General features: G+C 53.4%; 1 protein-coding gene across 1 annotated transcript in view; it reads left to right on the top strand.

Annotated features, from left to right (window-relative positions):
- The first annotated feature begins 288 nt into the window (after nucleotides 1-288).
- Nucleotides 289-19,377, top strand: part of LOC149522218 (C-type lectin domain family 2 member A-like) — a 44,823-nt gene continuing 25,734 nt past the window's right edge. Inside the window, exons 1-5 of the mRNA XM_089770626.1 lie at nucleotides 289-476; nucleotides 909-1,312; nucleotides 3,027-3,110; nucleotides 6,719-6,894; nucleotides 7,566-7,669. Coding sequence (XP_089626752.1) covers nucleotides 1,066-1,312; nucleotides 3,027-3,110; nucleotides 6,719-6,894; nucleotides 7,566-7,669 — 611 coding nt within the window. The 5' untranslated portion in view covers nucleotides 289-476; nucleotides 909-1,065. The remainder of the gene's footprint in view (nucleotides 477-908; nucleotides 1,313-3,026; nucleotides 3,111-6,718; nucleotides 6,895-7,565; nucleotides 7,670-19,377) is intronic.

Here is a 19,377-nt window from a genome sequence, read left to right as displayed (position 1 = left end):
TGTTAGCTGCTAGTGAAAGATGCAGTCACTTTTGCTTCCTGCGGACTTAGAAATGATGAATTAAAAGCAGTGTCTGTCTGTCTGTCTGTCTGTCTGAGAATGGAATTTGGACTAGAGTTTCTATGATGGGAGAGAGGGTAAGTGACATTTTATTTTTCTCTTTCACACAACTACACGTGTCTGCAGTTTAATTTCTCAGCCCTGCGGCGCTAACGGCTCGCTGCTGGCTTCATGCAAATAAACTTTTCCCAGCAAGTCGGAGTTACTCCCTGCACCCTGGGAGGGGCCGCGGCTGGGCGGGTGACTGAGCTGGGGGAGGAGGAGCGGAGTGGTGCCAGGACTTTGTGACACGTTCGTGAATTCCGAGATCCCCGCGCGCTCCTGCTTCCCGGTCTGCAGTGGGGTCGGGCGCGGGGCTGCTCCTTCTGCCCGTGATACAGGGGCCCGATCTCGCCCGGAGCCGACAGGATGCTGGGGTAAGAGGCGCGGCAGGAACGCGGCGGCCGGGAAGATAGAGAGGGAGAGGGAGAGGGAGAGAGAAAGGAGAAAAAGACTAAGAGGGAATGTGCTGGGGCGGAGCCAGAGGTTGGCGTGGAGTGGGGAAGTTCACTAGATCAGGGCAGAGACTGGGCCCGGTTTGGGGACGGGCTGCACCGGAGCGCGCGTAGCTTCTGGACCAATATCCCGCCCGAGGGCTGTGCGGTCTGTTGGGAAACACCCCGGGCCAGGTCTTGCTGCTCCTCAGGCTCCTGCCCCCTCGGTTCCCCGCTCCTTTCTGTTGGTAGCGGCGTGTTCCGGGTTGGAGGGACCCGGGGCAGCCCCGGTCTTTGCAGCCCTTGTGGGAGCGGGACGAGGGATTGAATCACGGCGGCACCGCCTCTGTCCCATTTGGCCTGTCTCGGTTCCAGCCCGGCCGCGAGGCCCGGAGCAGGGAGGAAGCCAGGACCAGGACCCATCTAGCTGCGCTTTGCTGCTGCTTCTGCATCGGACCCGCCACCCAGAGAGCAGCCGAGCCCGGCCCAGCGCCTGCAGCAGCGTCCCCAGCCCGAAGGCAGCGGAGAGACCATGGGGGCAGCAGATGGGGACACCGAGAGCCACGTGCGGCTTCGGGAGCCGCGTGTTGCTGGCCGCTGGAAGACTAAATCGGATCCACTTTCCTGGGTGTCGCTGCCGCTGTCTGAGAAGAGAGACAGACCGAGTGGCAGCAGAAGCAGCCCAATCTCTGTTCGTGGGCAGTCGGGGCTGGATCCCCCGGGGCTCTTGGGGTCCGGATCCCTGGCTCCCAGGAGCTGGCTGGAGCCCACAGCGTTAGGTGTGTGGCTGGGCAGGGACTGTTTGGGCTGGTGGGTTAGACCCCGTGTGACAGGCCTGGCCCCTCTCAGCCTAGTTCCTTCTCCCCTTCCACCGTGTGATTCCTACTGAGAACTCGGGTGCAGGGATGGGCACTGGGCGGGGGAGCTCCTGCCCCTGGAACATGCGGGTCCTTATCTCTGTGCCCTGAGCTCACCTGGTGCCCTTGTAATGTTGAGAACTGCTACCTTATAGGAACATGCTATTGGTAGCATTTTCTTATTGTATGATCATAAGGGAATGCTCCAATAGGAAACTGCTGCCAGAAGTAGCGCAGCCCTACCGAGGGCTGTTCCTTACAGTGCTGTGTGTAGAGTTGCTCCATGTGGGAATGTGCTACTGGTGGTGGTTTCTGATGTGCAGCAGTACTGACCTGCTCCTATAAGAAACTGCTACTAGAAGTAGCACAGTTCTACAGGGAGGAGTCACACCATTACAGTGTAATAGTGATAGACCCATAGTCTCCTATAGATAACCACCTAACCTCAAAATGATTCTTACCAACAACCACAGGACATACCACACTAATACCAACCCTGGTACCTTCCCTTGCAATAAACCCCGTTGCCAGCTTTGTCCACATATTCACTCTGCTGATACCATTATTGGACCTAACCAAGCGAGTTATAAGATCAAGAACACATATTCCTGCGCATCCAGAAATATAATCTATGCTATCATGTGCCGAAAGTGTCCATCTGCTATGTACATTGGACAAACATCTCAGACACTTCGCCAAAGGATTAATGCCCACAAAACAGATATCAGACAAGATCATAAAGAAAAAACAGTGTCTAACCAGAAAGGACACTCTCTCAATGACTTAACCACCTGCATTCTGCTACAAAGACCTTTTACATCTGCACTTGAAAGAGAATCCTCTGAACTGTCATTCATGTTAAAATTCGACACTCTCCAACAAGGAATGAACAAACACTCAAACTATCTTACACATTACCAAGATAGCTTCCCCAATTATCACCTCTAATACCATTAACTCACTAACATCCCACTCTCCCCACCTCTAATATCATCAATTCACAGACACTTACCTTCCTTCCTTTCCCCCCCCTGCATCCCCCTCCTGTTCTGCAATGTGATTTGTCCTTTTCATATGTGTTCATTTTTTTAAATTGTATCCCTTGGTATATATGGTTGTGACTATTTTCTTCCACTATTTGATCTGAGGAAGTGGGTCTGGCCCACGAAAGCTCATCATCTAATAAACCATCTTGTTAGTCTTTAAAGTGCTACATTGTCCTGCATTTTGCTTCAGTGATAGAAATGTAGCTGTGTTAGTCTGGTGTAGCTGAGACAAAGTACAGGACTATGTAGCACTTTAAAGACTAACAAGATGGTTTATTAAATGATGAGCTTTCGTGGGTCATCACCTAATAAACCATCTCTTTAGTCTTTAAAGTGCTACATAGTCCTGTTTTTAGTTACAGTGTAAGAAACTGCTTCTGCAAAACACTAAAACAGCAGTGTGTGAAGGGCGTGCTGTGCTGAGGGGGGAGGGGCTGTTCTGCCAGCCCCAGCCTGCCTGAGCGCCCGGGTGCCTCTCCCAGAGCATCTGGCAGGGGGCGGGAGGGACAGAACGGGGCGTGTTCTAGGGCAGCCCCAGCCCACTGCTTTCAGTGAGATGCGGCCCTGCCTGACAGGTCCTTCTGTTTCAGAGCATCGCTGTAACTATAAGACAACCACAGTTGCCCTCGGAGTTGTGTCCTTAGTTCTCATCATCATTCTTACTGCCCTGGCAGGTGAGTTCTCAGTCCTCCCTGCCCCCCTCCACATGTCCCACACCCCTGGGGCTGCCCCAGTCACAGCGTCTCCTCCTGGCCTGCCTGGTTCCTGCTCCTGGGACAGAGGTTTCCTGGGGGATGCTCCTCCCAGAGCTGCCTCCTGCCCCCTCGCAGGCTCTGCCCTGGGCACTCGCTGTGGGGGGAGGGTCTGACTGACACTAGCCCCCCCCCCCCAGCCCATCTCTGAGCATGTTGGGTCCCAGTGACTATCGCCGGGCCCCAGACACTGTCACTGACTCCCGTGTGGGTGGGGGGGGGGGGAGGAGAAGGAGTGAAGAGGCAGGTGCAGGGCAGAGATGAGCTGGGCCCTCTGCCTGCAGCCTGTCACCCTGATGTACCAGCCTGGCCTTCCTGCATCCCCACATCGTGCCCATAGCCGGGTTGGCAGGTGCTGCCTGTCACTGAAATGAGCCATGCGGTGCAGCACAGACACCCCCATTGATCACGTGTGACACCCACCAGTGTGTGACCTGGCCAGGGCCCGGCAGAGCTAGTGACTCCCCCACCTGCACAGGTGCCGTGTGGTACTGAGAACAGCTGTTCCTGATGAACATTAGCCCGACTGTGTCTGCCTCCAGTCTGGGGAAGGGGTGGGGATTATCTCTTATCCTGGGATCTGGTCACTGGGCCCCTGGAGGGTTTAGAACCCAGTGTGGAGGGGGCTGGGGATGATTCAGGACTGGCTGCACTGGGAATCCTCTGTGCTGATTCCCCTGACTGATGAGTTACCAATTTGCATCCATTCAGCTGTAAGTGCGCGGCTGTGGTGCAGAACGGGGCTTGCCCTGGTGCTGGTCACTGCAGCAAGTAGCCAGAGTGGGACGTGCTGCTCTGGCACGTGTGTGCGAGGGGTTTGCACGGATGTATCTGCCTCAGCAACCTTACACCAGAGCCAGCTGCCCTGTTGAAAGCTGTGTTGGCTCTCACAGCTTAAGGTAGGATTTGGGAGCTTGGGGTTACTCTCCCTTGCCTGTGCAGGCTGCCCCAGAGCACAGTGGGGCCAGATGGTAGAAATGGCACCAGTTGGGCTTTGCTGTGCCCAGGCTCTCCCAGGCAGTATGGGAAGGGGCCTACAGGCCTGGCAGCTGTTCTCTAGGGCAGCTCGGTGCAGGGTGTTAAACGTGAAATTGTGTCCTGCACAGCTGCAGCTGCTCCCTGGAATAAGGGGCACAAATTGCACACTGACCTGCACCAGGGAGCAGCGTCTGCACTGCCTGCCCTGCTCTGTGCATGTGAGAGTGCCAGTGCATACAGCACCCGGCACCGTGACACCTCCAGGGACATGCAGGCTGGTGCACGGCCTATTCGTTCTTTGATCCCTGCTGCCTCTTCTGCCAGAGGCTCCCAAATCTGAGTGTGTTCCAGCCACAGGGGAAGGCTTCAAAACCAGCTACAGGGTCGCTGTGGTACAAAGGAGCACAAGGTAGCTGGAAGGGTTTGCGTCAGACTCCTCCTTGTGCCAAATGCTGGAGGCTGAGAGTGAGCAGGAGTGATTCAGGGGAGGGGGCAGGAGATGCGGGGGAGGGAAATCCCAAACTCATGTGGTGTTTGGAATGGGCTAGAATTTAGCAACCCCTCCTTAGTGACCCTAAGAATCTGCCTCTGGCTCTTCACCTGCTGCTCTGAACCTGCCAGTAGCTCCTGGTCGTGAGTTATGCCCCCCCCATGCCCCTCCCCAACCCCAGTGTAACCCTTCCTATGATTCTATGATTCCTCTGGCACTGCAAGGGGCACACTGCAGGGAGGCCTCAGTTTCCCTCTGGATGCTAAATTAGCAGGAAGCAATTTCTGCATAGGAAGTGTATCAGGCTGCAGCCACCCTGTGGCCATTTGGTATCCCTGTCTGTCAGTGACTGCACTTCCCTCAGTGACTCACCTGCCTTGTGCGGCTCTGAACGTCTGGCTGTTGCTCTTGTGCCTGGGCTGCTCTGAGCTGTCCCTGCCTCTGGGCTGGGTGTGTCCCTTCCCGCCTGGCAAACGTCTCCCGCCAGGCGTCTCGCTGCGCTGGAAGCTCCGGGCAGCGGGCGCTCGGCCTGGCGAAGGGCAGGGAGTTTGTTCCCCCCCGCCCCTCAGCCCCTCCTGGGAAGCCCAGCGTAGAGCAGGGGAGGGGCAGCGGCCCAGGCGAACAGAGCTCCTCGGGGAACCAGCCTGGCCACCCTGCTGAACCCGCCTCTTACCCAGCATCACTCTTCTGCCAACCCAACACTTGTCTCCTCCCCCCTGTTCTGAAATGCAGCACAGGCCCAGCTCTGGGCTTAGGCACACAAGCCCTTTGTCAGCTGCCTCCCTATTGACCATGTACAGAAAGTGCCTCAGTAAGACTAGTGTAAGCCGGGGAATGGTCCCGCTATTGTGGGGAACTTTCCTGGCTTCTATACACCCCGGTGAAATGAACCAGCGAAAGGATCTGAGTCCCCGCTCCCACTTTCTTTACCCCCCGGCTCCCTGATCCTGAGGGCTCCCCCTCTACTCTCCTGAGTAGCAGAGTCCTCGAAACCGCAACAAGGCTGGGCCCAGGTTTCCTGGGGCTTAATCCCCGACCTTGTAGTCACTAGGGGCAGGAGTTAGGGTGTCCCCACCCCGAGGTGCTCTCTTTACACTGCAGGCCTTCTTGGCCCAGTGATCTCTTCATAAGGTTCAAAGCAAATACAATTTATTAAACAACAACTGATTAAAGAGAAAAGAATAAGAAAAAATGAGAATGGTTAAATGAGAACACACAGCCCTGTTCTGTAGCACAGGGACATCAAAACAGCAGTCTGCAGAGTGTAAGGACAGTCCACAGTCTCTTCCTTAGAGGCCCCTTAGAGGCCTTGGATGTGCTGCAAGGGGGGCTACAGGCTGGACGCGCTAGCTCTGGTAGTCACCACACAGACTCAAGCTCGAAGTGGCCAGACCCCTCTCCCAGTCTAGAGCTTTTCCCCACACTTTGCAGGTCCCAGCAGCTCACCACCCCCAGCTGCAGGCTGTGCTGCTTGGCCAGGCTCTAGCTCCTTGTGTTGCTTCTCTGTCCCTTTTGGCTCTCTGAGCACTGCCAGTCTGCTGCTCAACACAGGGTCTGCACTCCTTGAGCTGTGTATGCCTGGCTTTGTGCTGCAAAACTGTCTCTCCACACAGCTTGCACTCCTTGGGCTGTCTCTCAGCTCTCTCCTTGCTCAGAGAGACCCAGAACAATCCCAGCTCACAGGGAGGACGGGGCCTGGCCTCTCACTGTCCTCACTGGCCTGTCCAACCTGTCAATCAGGCTGAGCTGGAGTGTTGGCTGCTTTCTATTGTCTCTGGGGTCTGTCAGTCTCATGGACTCTTCCCCTTTTGATACTGGAAGCTGGCAAACCAAAAAACTCCCACAGAGTTTTAGTAAGGGGGCTAACAGTCCCCTTACACTAGGGTCAGGTAACCTTCCTCGGGGGCGGGATTCCCAGCGTCCCCCTGGCTCCTTCACACTCCTTCCCCTCTAAGCACCTGGCAGGGTCAGAGGAGTCTCAGCAGCCTGGGGCTCTGGGATCATTCCTGCACCACCCACAGGCAGGTCCCCTCTCACCTCATCCCTCCCTGTCTCATTTCAGTGTTGTTATCTGGCTGCTCTCCAGCTGTGCTGGGCCCCTGGTGCCTGGACGGCTGGGTCGGCTACCAGGGGAAATGCTTCTATTTCTCCGAGGGCGAAGGGAACTGGACCGACAGCCGGAGCAACTGCTCTGCCCTGGGGGCCTCCCTGGCTGGGATCGACACCCTGCAGGAAATGGTGAGAGACTCGTTGCACTGGCCTGGGCTCTGCCCTGCGGGTGAGGAGCAGCTCGGAGCCCAGAGCCAAGGGGCTTTCCAGTCACTGAATGCCCGGCCGGGCTGGGCCCAGGGCCCCTCTGGTGTTAATGACCAGGGGGATCAGCCACTGTCAGGTCTCTCAGCCTGACTCTGGGGCTGGGCTGGCCCCGGTGTCTGCTGGGCAGCCTGGGGCTGGAGGGGGCTGAGACCCCAGCGTGGCTGGAAGGGCCAGTGCCCCTAGGTAGGGGAAGAGCAGCCAGCTGAGGTGGGGGAGGGGTCCTCTTAGGCCTGGCCCCTCTCAGCATCCCCTGCGCTGATCATCTCTCTCCTTCCCCCCAGAGGGCTAGAGAGACCAGCTGCCCTGTCAGGTGAGGGTTTCACACAGAGCCTGGCCTGGCATGGGGGGCAGGGAGAGCTTGGACCCAACAGCTCCTAAGTGCAGCCCCAGCCCTGGGGAGGTTGGGGTGGAGGGAGCTGGGTTTCAGGGGGAGGGTTAATACTGAATTACCCAGAGCTGGACAAGGGGGAGGGGAAAATCCCCAGCCACCCCCTGGGAACACTCAGAGCCCCTCTGTGCCCCTGGGATTCCCTGCCCCGAGCCGGGGAGCAGCAGGGTTGGGCCCTGACACCCCTCCCCCTCCGCTCTTCTAGGATTTCCTGCTGCGCTTTAAAGGCAAACCCCACCACTGGATCGGCCTCCGGAGGGACCCAGGGCAGCCCTGGAAATGGCTCAATGGGACTGAATTTAACAACCTGTGAGTCTGGAGCCTCCTCCCCCATGGATTCCCTGGGTTTTGGATCCCCAATGTCTGAGATGCCAAGTTCAGGCTGAGCCCCCAGCCAGTGCTGTGGGAGCAGCCAGAGAGTGCTCGGGGGTGTGTGTGCTCGGTGTGTTAGTGATGGATGCCAGCTGGTGTGTCCTGCTGGGAGATGGGCCAAAGCCTCCTTGTCTGGCTGCCTGTATCAAGGCATCTACATGGAAGAATCCAAAGAGTCATAAGCTCTGAGTGCCTAGGGCTGCTACTGGAACTGCAATAAGGTAGATAGAGATGGGCCCAGACAACATCCCCATCCAGATTTCAGTGGGAGATGGGTGGGATCAAATACCCAACACCCACCTGAGCCAATAGCAGGGTGTGAATTCTAGAACTGCAGATTAGGCCACACTGATGGGCTGTGTCTAGACTAGACAGTTTTTCTGGAAAATCAGCCGCTTTTCTGGAAAAACTTGCCAGCTGTCTACACTGGCCGCTTGATATTCCGCAAAAGCACTGACGATCTACTGTGCGAAATCAGCCACTTTTCCGGAAAAGCTTTGCTGCTCCCGTTCGGGCAAAAGTCCTTTTTGTGAAAAACTGTTGTGCAAAAGGGCCAGTGTAGACAGCTAGATAACGCTTTTGCGCAAAAGCAGGCTAAACGGAAAAAAGCGGTTTGGATGCCGGGAGACCCTGTAGGAGCCCTGGACTTCCTGGTAAAGCAGTCGCAGGCTGCTGAGAGCATGTGGCAGGAGCGTATCTCAGACCTCCGACCTGAGATCTGCCACGGCGCCCCTGCCCTGCCCAGCAGCCATCTGAGCCAGCCATGGCATCTCCGGGCGCTGAGCCACCTGCACCCCCAGCGCAGGAGGCCCCTAGGGGCCAGAAACGATGGGCCCCCTCGTGGTCCCCCAGGGAGCTGGAGACCCTCCTGGACCTGTGGCAGGAGGAGGAGGGCCTGCATGACACCAGGTCCCGGCGCCACAACGCCGACATCTACGGCCTCATGGCCCAGGCGCTAGCCCAGCAGGGACATCCGGCCCAGAACCTCGAACAGGTCCGGGCCAAGGTCAAAGAGCTGCGCCTGGGCTATGTGTGGGCCAGCGAGATTAGGGGGGCAGGACCAGACACCTGCCCCCACTATGACTGGCTGCATGGCATCCTCGGCCAGCCAGCCCCGGACGTGCCTGTAGACATCTGCCAGCGCCCCCCCGTCACCAGGACCACTGAGGCGGGGAAAGGAGACAGTAGTGCGTCGGAGGAGCAGGCCCCCTCCAGCAGCTCCTCTGAGGCCGGGGAAGGATCCACCGGTGAGTCTTGCACTTTGCACTCACAAGGGCAGAGGGGGGAGCGGGGAGCCAGGCACCCGGAGGGGGGAGGGGAAGAGCATGTCACTCAGGCCACATGAGCTGCATGCTGTGTAGCATTAGGCAGCAAGCAGCATGTGCAACCTGGTGACCGAGCAGCATGTGGCCATGGCAGGCAGCTGCAGGGCACGCCTGGGACCGTGCTGCTCACACACATTCAGTGGGACCCGGGGGAAGGGTGGATGCTGGCTGGAACCAGCCAGGGCCCCAGGGACTCAGCCCAGAGCCCGCACCTCCGCAAGGGTGCAGCATGCAGAACGGCACACTGTCCCATGCCTGGCTGTGAGGCACGGCCAGCTGCGCCTGGGAAAACCGCAGCGTCACAGCCCTGTGAGCGTGGCCCCCACTGAGCCCCTCGCCTGCTCCCGGTGCCTTGGCTGGCCTCCCAAGGGAAGTCCCCACTGTGGCCACACATGTCCCTGGGCTGCGTGTGTGAGGGATAGTGGGAGGGAGAAGGGGGGGAAGTGCTTGGGCCACCCTTAGGGCCACCTGAGTTTTGCTGCAAGGATGAGACGCCCTCCCCCCAGTCACTCTCATGGTTCCATCCAGGAGGCATCCCACATGATGGGGATCTGAGAGCCCAGACCACGTCTGCCATATGTGCTCCCAGGCACGGTGTGGGGATGCATCTCGCTCCCTGTCAAACACCAGTGATTAGCCCAAAGCCTCAGTCTCCACCGGTAGGGAGTTCCACAGGTTAACGCAACACAAGCACCCTCCCGCCCTCCACGGGGCCAGGACACAGACCGGTGGTTACAATACATGGAGGAGGACCCTACTCCATGGGCGGTCCTCCTTGTAAACATACAACACAGGAGACGGGGAGAACTGAGTGGGCCCAAGCCACACTACTATGGGGTCATCTGGGCTCAGCGGTGGAGGGCATGAGGTGTGGGGACAGTGGCTGGCCTGCCTGACTGACCCGTTCTTTCTTCTCTTCCCTGCAGCGGGATCAAGCACAAGCTGGGGACACTCCAGTCCGGCAGCAGTGGCACCCCCAGCTGCCCAACCATGCAGGCACAGGCTCCGCCACTGGGACCAGCTCCTTCGCCACCACGTGTTGGCGGTTGAGCGAATCAAGGCCTCAATTCGCGAGCGTGTCCAGCAGTGGCGCCAGGAGGCTTGGGCCGCCTTCCAGGCCGAGTGCACACGCATGGCTGACTCCATCGCCACCCTCACAGCGCGCATAGCGCATGCCATACATTATGGCATGGCCTTACCCCATGCCCCCGCCATCCCTATCCCTGCAATGGCCCCTGCTCCTATGCCCCCTCCTGCCTCTGCAATACCCCCTGCTCCTGTTGCCCCTGAAATGCCCGCTCCTCCTGCCGCCCCTGCAATGCCCCCTGCTCCTGCCCACCTCCCCGTGCAGCCTGCCCCGATGCAGCCTGCCCCGCATGTCCAGGTCTGCCCCCGCAGGAGCGCTCCCAGGGGCCACCCCTCCCAGGAGTAGCTCCTCCCCCTCCCTGTCCCAGTTGAAGGTCTCCTCCCCCTCCCCGTTGAAGGTCTCCTCCCCCTCCCCGTCCTAGTTAAAGGTCTCCTCCTCCTTCCCCTCCCCCTTGTAAATAAAAATAGACAGTTTTTCAGTTGAAAACAAAACTGTGTTGGTTATTGTGTTACTCAAGGTAACTGTAATAAATGATTTGAGATGCCAATTAGCCAACTAAATTTAAGAGGATTACAAAATGCAGACACCAAATTCTGTATCTATCACCGGTCGTCCCTTTAAGTGGTCATTGGTTTGTGGCACATAAATAAATACTGACACTTTTAAGTAAAATTTAAACCACAACTATATTAACATAGATAACAAACAAGCAAGAAAGGTTAAAAGACGCACACAAAAAATATGTAACATAGTCTAGACGCAGGGGACGATTGTAGTGTTGCTGGCAACCTCAATCCTTTGGTCCTTCCGGGCCTCGGGAGAGGAACAGCCAGGAGATCCCTCGAAGATGACTGGAATCGGGTACGCTGACTCGAGCCTTCCGCACGAACCATGAATCCTCTTCCTGTTCTTCGGGACAGCTCGGACAGGTGATGGTGGCCTAAACCCTAGCTTAAACTAAAAAGAAAAACCCTAACTATGTCCGACGCACCCGATGAACATTCACGATGACGGTCGATGTGCTTGGAACTGACGCTTTACAATTGGGGGGAGACATGGGGGGGGGAAGGGTAGGGGATGGAAGGGAGTCGTATGGGGAGACCCAGGTGACCCTACTACGGGGCTTGTGCGAACATGTCCGTTAGGGCCTCTCTGATGCACACCCCATCCTGGTGCGCCTGGCGGACGGCAGCTGTGTGGGGCTGTTCGAATGTCTCTGCCTCGGCTGCCATCCATGCAGAGAGGAAGGCCACCCCACTCTGCTCCACAACGTTGTGGAGCATGCAGCACGCGGCCAGTACCTCCGTTGCATTCCGCTCACCCATCTTGAGACGGGTGAGCAAACAACGGAAGCGGGCTTTTAAGCGGCCGAAGGTGAGCTCCACCTGATTTCGGGCCTGGTTGAGGTGGTCGTTGAACCGGGCCCGGTTCTGGTCCGGCCGCCCCGTGTAGGGCCGCATTAGCCAGGGCAGCAGGGGGTAGGCTGCGTCCCCTACGATGCAGATGGGCATAGGCACATCCCCGACAGTCAGCTCCTACTGGGGGAAGTAGGTGCCCACCTCCAGCCTGTGAAAGAGTCCAGAGTTGTGGAGGATACAGGTGTCGTGTGCCCTGCCAGACCAGCCCGCGTAGAAGTCCAGGAAGCGTCCCCGGTGGTCCATGAGGGCCTGGAGAACAATCGAGCAGTACCCCTTCCTGTTCGTGAAATGGGCTGCTCGATGCTTCGGGGCCCGGACGGGGATGTGGGTTGCGTCCAGGGCTCCCCACAGTTGGGGAACCTGAGGACAGCGAAGCCGGCCAGCGTAGCGTCCACGTCGCGCAGGCGGATGACTCTCGGTAGCAGGACATCACTGATGGTGTGGATGACCTGCAGAAGGGTGCAGAGAAACACAAGCGAACACATCACATAAGGCAGGGGTAAGTGTGCGCTCTCTTGGCCCCCCCCCCCATGATTCCCTCTGTCCTCATGCACACGCATGCACATACACACACACCAGGGCCCACTCCCCCCCACCAGCAGGCCTGTGCAAGGCAGGGACGGCCCAAACTCCTGGGTGACCCAGCCTAGAGTCTTGGCTGCCCCTGGGCATGGAGTGCAGCACCCTCCCCCCACCCCACTTCCCCTGGAACTTACCTCCATCACGACGACACCGACAGTGGATCTTCCCACCCCAAATTGTTGTGCCACCGAGCGGTAGCTATAGGGGGTGGCCAGCTTCCACAGCGCGATGGCAACCCTTTTGTCGTTGGGGATGGATGCACGCAGCCGAGTGGTGGCTCTCTGTAGTGCGGGGATGAGCCAGGTGCACAGCTCCAGGAACGTCTGCTTTCGCATGCGAAAGTTCCGGAGCCATTGCTTGTCGTCCCATTGCCCGAGGACCAGCCAGTCCCACCAGTCCGTACTGGTGTCCAATCTCCAGAGTGGCCTCTCTACGGTGGGGTGCTGATGCCACAGGGCCTGGTGAGGGAGTCCAAGGCGATCTCTGCCTCCTGGTCCAGAAAGACGAGGGCACCGGCCTGGAGCACCAGCTGCAGGCACTCAAAAATGGCCGACAGGGGCCAGAGCAGGCACATGGCCACCCACAGCTCCGTGGCAGACAGAGCAGGACACAAGAAAGCAAAATCAGGAAAAAGCAGTAGGGGGCAAAAGGGTGGTGTCCCCAAAAGTCAGAGGGCAACCACCAAACCTGCTATGGCTGTCAGTCCCTGCCAGAGGTCCTAACGCACGAAGCAGGAGACAAACGGCTGTCAGGCGAGACCCCTTTAAGCACATGTCTGAACGGAGCTCCGGCCCCACCCCCAGAAAGGTCTGGTGCCCTTTTGCCCTCTTCAAAATGGTTCTGGGCTTCTGCTTTTGCGCAAAAGCGCATCGTTCTAACGATAACTCCGAGACCAATCTAGATGCTCTTTTCCGGAAATACTTTTAATGGAAAACCTTTTCTGTTAAAAGTATTTCCGGAAAATCATGCCAGTCTAGACGAAGCCTAGGGCTGTGTCTAGACTGGCCAGTTTTTCCGGAAAATCAGCCGCTTTTCCAGAAAAACTTGCCTGCTGTCTACACTGGCCGCTTGAATTTCCACAAAAGCACTGACTATCTCATGTAAGATTGTCAGTGTTCTTGCAGAAATACTATGCTGCTCCCATTCAGGCAAAAGTCCTTTTGTGCAAAACTTTTGCGCAAAAGGGCCAGTGTAGACAGCTCAGATTTGTTTTCCGCAAAAAAGCCCTGATCGTGAAAATGGCGATTCGGGCTTTTTTGCGGAAAAGCACGTCTAGATTGGCACGGACGCTTTTCCGCAAAAAGTGCTTTCGCGGAAAAGCGTCCGTGCCAATCTAGACGCTCTGTTCTGAAAATGCTTTTAATGGAAAACTTTTCCGTTAAAAGCATTTGTGCAAAATCATGGCAGTCTAGACGTAGCCTAGATGTAGCCGGGGGCTGTGTCTAGACTGGCCAGTTTTTCCAGAAAATCTGCCGCTTTTCTGGAAAAACTAGCCAGCTGTCTACACTGGCCGCTTGAATTTCCGCAAAAGCACTGACTTCCTACTGTAAGAAATCAGTGCTTCTTGCGGAAATACTATTCTGCTCCTGTTCGGGCAAAAGTCCCTTTTGCACAAAAGTTTTGCGCAAAAGGGCCAGTGTAGACAGCTGAGATTTGTTTTGTGCAAAACATAACCATGATGTAGCCGAGCAGCATAGTATTTCCGCAAGAAGCACTGATTTCAGAGGCTACATCTACACTGGCGTGATTTTCCGGAAATGCTTTTAACGGAAAAGTTTTCAGTTAAAAGCATTTTCGGAACAGAGTGTCTAGATTGGCATGGACGCTTTTCCACAAAAAAGCCCTGTTCACCATTTTCGTGATGGGGCTTTTTTGTGGAAAACAAATCTAAGCTGTCTACACTGGCCCTTTTGCTCACAAGTTTTGCACAAAAGGACTTTTGCCCGAATGGGAGCAGCATAGTATTTCCGCAAGAAGCACTGATTTCTTACATGAGATCGTCAGTGCTTTCGTGGAAATTCAAGTGGCCAGTGTAGACAGCAGGCAAGTTTTTCTGGAAAAGCGGCTGATTTTCCGGAAAAACTGGCCAGTTTAAACACAGTCAGACAGTAGGAAGCCAGTGTTCTTGCGGAAATTCAAGCAGCCAGTGTAGACAGCTGGCAAGTTTTCTGGAAAAGCAGCTGATTTTGCGGAAAAATTGCCAATCTAGACACAGCCCTGGGGAGGGGGTGTGAAAATCTCACCTCAAGCTGCACCATGGAATCCCTAGGTAAAAATTCTCTGCTTGAACCCTAAGAGCACAGCAGTAGGGAAGTGCCACAAAGCACATGATCAGCCTGGTGAGTGTGACTGTGAGAAGCTCAGCGAGATGAGAGGCTGCAAAGGCAGAAAACCCAATAATGGAGGGGTTCAGCTCTGCCCATATTGCCTGGGTACCTGTCACTTCAGGATTGCTAGACAGCGTCAGTGGCTGCAGACACCGGGGCCAGCCCAGCCCCAGAGTCATAGCTTGTCGGTGGTGTGGTCTTGGAAACCACCTCCTCAGTGGCCCTTCTGGACCCCATGGGCGTACCACCAGGCCTAGGGTCAGATCTTGACGAGGTCAGGGTTAGTGGTTGCTTCATCCTACTCGGGTCGCAGAATGGGCCCCTCTGCTACCCCGCTCATGAGAGACCCAGGGTCAGAAGGCAAAGCCAGCCCCCACAACTGGGTCAGTTGGAGCCTCGGTTCACCAAGCAGGTCATGAGCACCTGTTTACTTACCCACTGCTGGACTCGGCAGTGGTGCAAGCTGCCTGCCAGAGGGAGAGGCAAGGGCAGATGGGCCCCATGCCCAAGAGCAAATAGCCAAAAAAGCTCGATTTATTGGGCAGAAAGGCATATGCGATGGCTGGGCTCCAGCTGAAGATAGCGAACTAGCAGGTTATACTCAAAGGTATGCCTACAACTCCTGGGTGGCCGTCAACAAGTTCAAGGCCCGACTACTGCAGGACTCCCAGCAAGAATTCGTGGCTCTCACGGAGGAAGGAAGAGTAGTCTCCAGGTCGGTCCTTCAAGCTGCTCTCGATGCGGTGGATGTGGCAACGCGAGCTATGGTCATGGGCATAGTCTTGCGCCGGAGCTCCTGGCTTCAGGTTTCAGGTATTCCCTTGGAAGTACAGACGACACTCCAAGACTTGCCCTTTGAAGGGTCGGGCCTCTTCTTGGAGTAGACTGATAGTGGGCTACATAGCCTAAAGCAGTGGTCTCCAACCTTTTTATACCCAAGATCACTTTTTAAATGACAGACCAAGCCAAGATCTACTGCCCAGCCCCTTCCTTGAAGCCCCGCCCTCTCTATTCTCCTCCTCTCCATCACTTGCTATCCCCAATCCTTATACTGCTACTTTAAAAAAAAATTCTCACCATTCCTTGCAGCTACTCACCTGTGCTGTTGCTCGGTGAGTAGCTGCTCCTCAAATGAGGAAATCTAATGTAAATGTACTGCGCAGGTGTGCAGTTCAGAGAGGGCTCAAGAGCTACTCTACCGGTAGATCACGATCTACTGGTTGGTGACTACGGCCCTAAAGGATTCTAGGGTGATATTGAAATCTTTAGAGATTCATACCCTGGCCCCACAACGTTGCGCACTGAACCCAAAGGGACAGAGGGGATATAATCGGGACCAGAGTCAACAATAGGCCTAGAAATAGGGGTAATAACTTCAGGAACCCCAGGGATGCTCCTGCTTGGACCAGAATCAGGAACCCCCAAATAAGCCCCAAGGTCCAAGTTGAGGAATTTGAAGGTATGCCTGAGGACGATGCACCAGCCCCAGTACTAGATTGCCCTTTCTTGGACAGGCTGTCTCCTTTCCACCATGCCTGGAGAGCCATCACTTTGGACCGGTGGGTCCTAACTGTTGTGGCAAGGGGATATTCTATCCCATTCCTCTCTCCCTTCTTCCCATCCTCCTTCCCTGTTCCTCTTCAGGGACCCTTCTCATGACCACCTCCTTCATCAGGAGGTCCCTTCGCTCCTGTCTATTGGAGCTGTGGAAGAAGTCCCATCTGACCTCAGAGGGAAGGGGTTTTATTCCCACTACTTCCTTATCCTGAAGTCCAAAGGTGGTCTGCGCCTCATACTGGACCGAAAAGGGCTAAACGCCTACATAAGGAAATCAAGGTTCAGAATGATAACGTTGGCCTTTATTATCCCATAACTCAATCTAGGGGACTGGTATGCTGCCATCAACCTAAGGGACGCATAATTCCACATTTCCATCACCCCTCACCACAGAAGATTCCTGCGATTTGTGGTGGGGAAAGACCATTACACTGGTCTACAATTTTTTAGAAGTCATCTGCTTCAGAGATAAAATGTGCTATTTATTATGTATTTTGATGTGCTGAATTCAAATATGACAATTAAAACAACTGATTGGCTACTGTTTCCAAGATATTTAAGTTTTTACATTTTACGTCTATGTATATTGTGTAAATAGTAGAGTTTTAATCATAAATTGTAAACCTAGGTCTTTTCATGTGTTTATGGTTGCTTTACATGATAATATTTCACCTGCCCTGTTTATGTAACACTTTAAAAATCAGCAAAAGGGTTATATAAATAAAATTTATTATGAAACAAAAGGCAAAAAACTATTATGTACATACTTTAGTCCTATTCAGTGTCTACTCGACGCTTCTTGGCTTGTCTCTTGTATTCATTAAATGGAGCATCTCTTGTCACTGTCCAGCAATAGTCTTGTATGGATAACATATTAAAGTATTAAAAATGATTCCCCCAAGTGGAAGTGACTCCCCATAATTTGTTCCTCACAACTAAAAGTCTAAGTAGTATAAGTTTAAGTAGACGAAGCATATAAGTGTTTAGATTTATTCTTGTTAAAGTGTTTAGATTTAGTGTTATCAAGCTTGATAAGTATTTAGATTTATTATTATTATTATTATTATTATTATTTGTTAAGATTGTTAAATGTTTAGATTTATAATTATTGCCCTTCTAGAATATAATTTGTTAGGAATGTAATATTAGGTCATGTTCCTTAAAACTGTTAAAAATATAATACTATGTAGCCAGAAACAGCTCCCCTCTCTGTGTCCCAGGGTACGCTCAAACTTTTGCAAGTGGCTGCTTGTCAAGTCACTAAGGGTATGTCTACACTACCACCCTAGTTTGAACTAGGGTGGTTAATGTAGGCATACGAACTTGCAAATGAAGCCCGGGATTTGAATTTCCTGGGCTTCATTTGCATGTTGCCGGGCGCCGTCATTTTTAAATGTCCGCTAGTTCGGACTCTGTGCCCGTGGCTACACGCGGCACGAACTAGCTAGTTCGGAATAGGAAGCCTAGTCTGAACTAGATAGTTCGTGCCGCGTGTAGCCGCGGGCACAGAGTCCGAACTAGCGGACATTTAAAAATGACGGCGCCCGGCAACATGCAAATGAAGCCCAGGAAATTCAAATCCCAGGCTTCATTTGCAAGTTCGTATGCCTACATTAACCACCGTAGTTCGAACTAGGGTGGTAGTGTAGACATACCCTAACTCTGCTCTGGGAGCCAAGCCCTGTAATTGACTAAGGGCATTGTTACACAATTGACGCCCGTTCTCTTAACTCACTTAGAGAGAGAGTCAATTAACCCTAATCGCAAAGTGAAATATTGTAACTATAACAGTAACTAACTCAGCACTCAGAGAGAGAATGTTTTAAGAAATGCCACCCAGAAACTTTTGTGACTTTTTGTAACTACAACTCCTGCATATGTAAAGTTATTATTATACAAAATACTGTATGTGAAACATTAATTAGGGAATGTATGTAAGAGAGAGAGAGTGCTTGGACAATGGATGAATGGTTTTGAGAGCTGCCAGCCTGAGAATGCAGCAACAAAGGGCTGAAGAAGGCATCAGGTGCCAGTGCAACCAAAAGGTGTCAAGTGGAGAAAACCAAGTACTGGAGGTCCACCCTATGAGATCACTGACGAGCACCTGACAGCCACCCTGGACATCAGCATGATGCAGCAATTCCCATAGACTGGCATAGGAAGAAATTCCTATAAGACCTGGACTAAAAGACTATGGAGTCAGAGTCCAAGGTTCTGCTGCCAGCCCACCAGGGGCTTCAGATGCGTATCTGATCAGGACTTCGCTCCCCACTACCATCACTTGTGTACAGAATACCTGGCCAGTATTTTGACACAAGCAACTTCCAGGCTGGTAACTATAACAAATACCCAGAACCTGAATGAATGGATGAATGATTCAATGAATATTCATATATATATATATATATAGTGTAGAAGGGTTAAGTTGTGATAGGAATAAGTAGCTAAACAACATTGTTTGCTTCTATCTTTTCTTTATTCTTTATTATTATCTTTACAATAAATGTGGCTTTTTGCCTTATTCCCCTCATAAGATCCTGCTTGCTTTTATTTGTACAACATTTTGGTGGAAAATGCGAAAGGGGGAATATTGGGAAAGAGCCTCAGGTATTGTGGACATTGGTGTGCACACAGCTGCCTCTACAGAGAGCGGTTCTATTAGTTGTTGTTGTTGTTGTTGTTTTTCTTTTTTCTTTTTCTTTTTCTTTTTCTTTTTCTTTTTCTTTTTTGGTTAACCAAAGCCTGCTGACCTCCAGAGGGTAGAGGGTTCACAAAAGAGCTCATAGTAACTAGAAGCTACAACTACTGAAATAATTCAGGCAGTAAATAGTAGCTACGGTTATTCATTGAAATAATCTAGGCTGTCTAACTAGAAGCTATAATTATTGAAATCATTTAGACTGTAAAAAGAAGCTACGATTATTCATTGATAGTCTAGGCTGTGTCACTCGCTGCAAGGGTTCAGGGGTGATAAAGGAAACTACACACATGTTAAAGATGTTTAAGAAAAGTCCAGGGAAAGCAGTCTCAGAGGGAGGCACAGAGTTTGAAGGAGCTCTAACCTCGCCTTTTATAAAAGAAATAACACCCTTTAAACAAATCCTTAAGAGATATGGACACAGTCCTTGGACTAAACAAACCCTTGAAGATGTTTGTAATATTCTAGATTTGGAGGATAGATTGGCCCAATATATCCTTATATGCAAATCCCCGAATGCAGCAAAAAGAGACGCTGTGGGAACCTGGCTGCTGTGGGAGGCGTGTAATAACAACTACCTCCGCCTAACAGCCAGTAAAGAGGAGGCAATATCTCTAAAAGAAAAACTATCCCAATCAGAAAAAGGGATAG

The sequence above is a fragment of the Pelodiscus sinensis genome, chromosome 19 (genome assembly GCF_052426305.1).
Source record: "Pelodiscus sinensis isolate ZL-2025 chromosome 19, ASM5242630v1, whole genome shotgun sequence".
Lineage (NCBI taxonomy): Eukaryota > Metazoa > Chordata > Testudines > Trionychidae > Pelodiscus > Pelodiscus sinensis.
The sequence above is the reverse complement of the archived record's forward strand: the minus strand, read 5'-3'. Positions and strand labels throughout refer to the sequence as shown.